General features: G+C 45.8%; 1 protein-coding gene across 1 annotated transcript in view; it reads left to right on the top strand.

The window, feature by feature from the left end:
- The first annotated feature begins 293 nt into the window (after positions 1–293).
- THOC3 (THO complex subunit 3) overlaps positions 294–6,000 on the top strand; it is a 97,700-nt gene continuing 91,993 nt past the window's right edge. Inside the window, exon 1 of the mRNA XM_086931743.1 lies at positions 294–515. Coding sequence (XP_086787869.1) covers positions 336–515 — 180 coding nt within the window. The 5' untranslated portion in view covers positions 294–335. The remainder of the gene's footprint in view (positions 516–6,000) is intronic.

Below are 6,000 nucleotides of genomic sequence, written 5' to 3'. Positions count from 1 at the left end.
CCTTTTCTTGCCGCATAATTTAGTCAACTCCTTTGCATATTTGGATCCTCCCCTGTCGCATAATTTCAGTGACCCTGCCTACAGACAAGTGGCATCCTCCACAAAAAGAAAGCGGCACCGGGAACCTCATCCCAGGTCCAACTACCAACACTGCATTAACGTCTAGGCGCGTGCGCGTCGTTCGTTAAACGGCCAGATTGGTCAGTTTTCGTTTGACGCCGTGCGCAAGCGCACTTTGCGTCTTTACCGGTTGTTCTAGCTAGTGACTGTCTGCGCGCGCATCTAAGGATACATCTTTACGCAGTCGCGGAAGCACGCTGTTGCCTGCTCTCAGCATGGCATCTCTATACGCGCAAGAGATGCAGGAGTTCTTTAAAGCGAATAACAAGACCAGAGAGTTTCCCGCGCACACCGCCAAGGTTCACTCAGTCGCCTGGAGTTGCGACGGACGCCGCTTGGCGTCCGGGTCTTTCGACAAGACGGCAAGCGTCTTCCTGCTGGAAAAAGACCGGCTGGTGAGGAGACGACGTAGTAAGGGGGCGGGGCAGAATACTAAATTAGGTAGCCGCTTTAGGGAAGCGAATGAATTCAAGGCTTTCTGGGTGGGTGTGTACTTTGTTGAAGAGGGGTTGTGTTCGCTTTTCTGTCCTAGAAAAAGACATGGAATCATATTGTACATATACTCGTTATTGCATTTATATAGTGATTCCTACCCTTGATATTGTGTACTGTGGCTATAATTGGAATAACACGAACAGATGAAGGACTGAGTGCTGAATCAAGCATCCTGGAACCGGGTTCGGGGTAACATCCCCTCATCAGCCAGGCTAGCTTGAATCTGGTGGCGTAGAGAGCACAGTTCCCACATCAGGACATACCCTTCGAACTCACTGTGACAAATGCAAAAAGAATAGACGATGGGCATTCACCCCCAGACACAGATCTGGGTTGAATCCATCGTTTTTTTTGCACTCCATCATGCCTGCCATGTGTGTCACGCCTCAGGCGTGACACTAGCGCATTTCAGTGTGGTAATCCGCATTACCGCACTGAAATGCATTGTCACGCATATGTGTGGTGTCTCAGCACTCTGACTGTGAAGTGCTACCACGGTAGTAGAAGCTGTGCTCCATTAGGAGAAGCAGCATGAGCCTAGTGCGCTGCTGTCAGCCTGCAGTGGACAAAGTGTGAGCTATCTGACCTCCGCCTGCCTCACACCTGGTGAAGTATTGCAAACTAATTTTATGTCAAAGGCCCGGAGGCCAACATTATGCATATCCCTTTTATTCCTGCCCAAACACAGCAGCAACAACACTATAGAACTTAGAATATTACCATAACATTCCAGAACTAGAACATGTATAATAGTCCAAGCAAAGCGGCCATCTTCCTCTTTTGTTGCTGCTCGAACATAAGATAAGTACACCTTTTAAGTGCTGTTATTAAAATTCGATTTAGTAGAAAATGTTTAGTATTTATACCCAGAGATAAATAAGGTTTGTTTGGTTAAGATGATTGAGTCAAGTTTAAAGCGAAATGTATTATTAATGGGTATTTTAAATGTGATTAAAACGGGTGTAAGTCTTAACCCCGCCGCTTCGCGCTGCAGCGCTAAGGGGCAGCCCCGTGGTTTAATTGGAGCTTAAACGTGTATTTTTTTAGCCGAAGGGGAGTGAATTTACCGTTTATTCGGTTCAGCTGTTGACGGTTGGTGAGCGCGTGAGTCCTTGAGCTCCTTGCTTATGTGAGGCACGTCGCGTGACGAGAGACGCGCTCGAGCGCATCAGAAATGATGACCGGCAGGGGTTCTGACGCGTTTGGAGGCTTGCGCTGAGCTCGCGCTGAGGCTTGTAAAGTGTGTACTGTAGGGGCCGCCGTACCGACGTTACGTGCGGCGGCCATTTTGTGTGTTTGGGAAACGTCCGGGTTTCTGAAAAGGAAAACGTTCGGCCATGTTTTGGGATGTTTTAATCGTCTGACTGGTTACTGTCGGTTTCAGTCAGACGAAGTTCATCGGTTCAAGTAGAGTGTGTCGCTTTGAGGTGGAGGTGTATTGGAGTTAAGATTTGTGAATTTTTTTGAGTATTGGATAGTATTCCTTTAGGGAGGAATAGATTAAAATGGAGAATGAGGAGTCAGGTTTCGTGGAAAAAATGAAAGAATACATGGAAAAGATGTTTGGCGAGTTTAGTGCTTCCATGGAAAAGAAGATAGAAAGCACTATTGGGAAGAGAAGTAAAGAGGGAGAGAAAAACCAAAGGTCAGGAGAAGAGGATGGTTTTTATACATCTGAGGAAGTGCAGGTTGTGGCAGGTACTTCTGGTGGTGCATCTAAGAGGAAGGAGAAGAGAAAGAATGTGATTAAAGGAAAGGCTTCTAAGGAGAAGGATAATAGAGAGCAAAAGGAAAAGGCTATAAAGGCCAAAGTGAGTGCTATAAAGGCACAAAGAAAAGGCCACAGCTCTGTGGCGTGCGATAGTAGCTCTACTAGTGGGGATGTGGAGCTTACTTGTAGCTCAAGTTTGGAGGATTCGGATGTAGAGGAAGTGAAGGTTAAAAGGAGGAAGTTAGATGAGATTAAGTTGGAGTATGAGGATTTTGTTGACCCTCAAGGGGATCAAATGTTTGATCCATTGCTGATACAGCACCCATTGTCACCTCAGTGGTCCCCAGTAGAGCATGTTGCTAAATATATTAGTTATTGGATAAGAAAGGAGATGCCAAAGGAGATAAGGACTCGACTGAGGTCTGAGTGCCCGAGGCCATCCCTTAATAGTAAAGTGGCATTCACACCGGAATTGGACCAAAAGATGCTGTCATTTATTAATAACAAAGGGGGAAGAGACCCTAGAAGAGGCTTGGACAAAGGCCTGAAAAGTTGTCAGGATCGAATGCTGGATATTCTGGGTCCATTAACAAAGATTTTTGATTTGTGCGAAGAAGCACATAGTAACAATACTGGTGTTGACGTAGGTGAAATGCGTCAGTGGGTGCAACGTGCAATTTGTTTGCTAGGGAATGCCAATGCAGCTCTCTGTCAGGAGAGGAGGAAAAGTATCTTATTCAAGATCGACCCGAAACTTGCAGACTTGGCTGGCAAGGAGTTGGGGGAACAGAGCGATGGGCTGCTGTTCGGTGACAACTTTGTCAAGGATATGGCAAAGTACGTAGGAACATTTAATTCTTTGCAGAAGGCTCAGAAGGATATGAGACGTGTTTTTGGTTTGGCCGGGAGGACAAGGGGTCGGTTCCCCGGCCGAAGTTTTGGATTTACCAGAGGATTTTATGGTAGAGGAAACAGGCCCTTTGGTTCAGGTTACGGATATGGATTTGGCTATGGAAGTGGAGGAGGATATGGATTTACAAGGTCCGATCAAGGAAGTTTCTTCCCACAAAGACAGAGGGGGAGAGGAAGAGGTCCAAGGTCGGATAGGAGACAAAGAGGACTTTCAGGTAAGTCTCTTACAAGACCATTTATTTACGGAAGTAAAATTGGGCGGCAGACTAGCCCAGTTTGTTTCCAGATGGCAGGAAATAACACAGGATCCATGGGTTTTGGAAACTGTGTCTGGTTACAGGATAGACTTTATCAGTATCCCGGTTCAAACAAGGGTTCCAAAGATATTAAGGTTTTCAGTAGAAATGGAAAGGTTGGTAACAAAAGAAGTATTAGAGTTGGAAAGAAAGGGTGCAATAGAACTTGCAAAAGAAGTTCCAGGTTGCTTTATAAGCAACTTATTTCTTGTCGAGAAGAAGGACAAGAGGATGAGACCGGTAATCAATTTGAAAGAATTGAACGATTGGGTTGTTTACAACCATTTCAAAATGGAGGGGATTCATATGCTAAGGGATTTGTTGAGAAAGGGAGATTGGTTAACGAGACAGGAATTGTTAAGTAAGCATCCTTTAAATCCAATGTGTCAGGATCAAAGGGATTTCCTTCAGTTCAGGTGGTTGGGAAGGCGTTGGAGGTTCAAGAGTCTCCCTTTCGGTTTGACATCAGCTCCGTGGTGCTTCACCAAGGTGATGAGGCCGATTGCGGCTTGGCTGAGGTCCAGAGGAGTTCGCCTGATAGTCTATTTGGACGATATCTTGATAATGGCAGAAGAGAGGAAGTTGGCAAAGGAACATACGGAGTTTGCAGTGAGAGTAATAGAGGATCTGGGGTTTGTAGTGAACAAGGAGAAGTCGTGTGTGGATCCAAAACAGGTGATGACCTTTTTAGGTTTTCAGATACGGACATTGGATTGTGTGTTGAGGTTGCCAATGGAGAAGGTGAGGAAGATCAGGAAAGAAGTGAGGAGAGTGAAGTTGGCAGACTGGATTACTTTGAGACAGTTAGCGCGTCTGTTGGGTCTTCTGTCCTCTTCAATTCAGGCGATATTCCCTGCTCCCCTGCATTATCGTGCGTTACAGAGGTTGAAGGCAAGATATTTAAGGAAGGATGTGAGGTATTCTCAGAAACTTGTGATAGATCAGGAGTCTCAGGAGGAGTTGGAGTGGTGGTTGATGAGTCTGGATGCTTGGAACGGTCGAGCGATATTTGGGTCAATGCCAGAGGTGGAGATAGAGTCGGATGCGAGTTTGAGCGGATGGGGAGCGAGATGTGGAGAGACATCAACAGGGGGGCAATGGTCGAAAGAGGAAGGATTAATGCACATAAATTGTTTGGAGTTGCTGGCAGGTTCCTTCGCTATGAAAAGTTTTGTGAAGAACAGAGTGAAATGTTGTGTTCTTCTGAAAATGGACAATTTGTCGGCAGTCCAGTATGTAAACAAGATGGGAGGTCCTCGGTCAAAAGGATTGGCGGAACTTGCAAAGGATTTTTGGAAATTTTGTCTGGAGAGGGAGATTGTGGTTCAGGCTCAGTACATACCCGGGTTGAGCAACGTAGAAGCGGATTGGTATTCAAGATACCTGAAGGATGCGAGCTCTTGGAGGTTGAAGAGAGAAGTGTTTTTGAGTCTGGAGAGAATGTGGGGACCTTTGAGTGTGGACCTGTTTGCAGACCGGTTGAACACTCAGTTGAAGGAGTTTTACAGTTGGAGGCCGGATCCGGAAGCAAAGGGAGTGGATGCTTTTCTGCAGACTTGGAAGGAGGGAAGGTGTTATGCGTTCCCCCCTTTTTCTATGATTCAGAGGGTTTTGAACAAGGTCAGAAGGGAGGAGTCAGAGTTGGTTCTGGTAACTCCTTTCTGGAAAGCTCAGGTGTGGTTCCCGGATGTGATGGATTTGTTGGTGGAGGACCCGATAATTCTGCCAGATTGCAGGGACATATTGTTGGATGTTCAGGGGAGCTTTCACGACCTGGTGGTCACAGGACAACTGAAGTTGATGGCTTGGTTGATTTCAGGAGAGTTTGGCAAGTGCAGGGTTTATCAAAAGAGGCTGAGGAGCTTGTCTCAAAGTCATGGTCTAAAGGGACATCTAGGGTGTATGAGTCAGCGTGGAGAAAGTGGAATGGTTGGTGTGTTGAGAGGGATTTGGATCCCATTTCAGCTCCTGTGGTAGAGGTAGCAAATTATTTGTCAGGTCTTTTTTGTAGTGGTTTGGCGTATAATTCAGTTAATCTAAGTAGATCTGCTATTTCTGCAGGGCATGGTCTGGTGGATGGAGTTCCGGTTGGTCAGCATGTTCTGGTCAGGAGATTGGTTAAAAGTGTTAGGGTGGTTATTCCACCGAAGGCTAAGTATGATTCTCTTTGGGACGTCACTTTGGTTTTGAGGGAGCTTGAGAGTTGGGGGTCAAATTCAGGATTGGATTTGAAATTCTTGACTTGGAAGATGACAATGCTGTTGTGTCTGGTCTCGTTTAGGAGGGTGTCAGATGTTAGAGCTTTGAATGTAAATTCTAGGTTTTATCAACCAGAGGGAGTGTGTTTTGAGGTTAAGAGAAGGACGAAAACTATGTCAAGAACAATTTTTTATCCTCTTTTAGAGGGAGAGAGTGTTTTGTGTGTGGTTAAGTGTCTGAAGGAGTATGAAAAGAGGACTTCTGCTT

Source organism: Lissotriton vulgaris, chromosome 7, assembly GCF_964263255.1.
Source record: "Lissotriton vulgaris chromosome 7, aLisVul1.2, whole genome shotgun sequence".
NCBI lineage: Eukaryota > Metazoa > Chordata > Amphibia > Caudata > Salamandridae > Lissotriton > Lissotriton vulgaris.
This window is presented reverse-complemented; position numbering and strand designations above follow the sequence as displayed.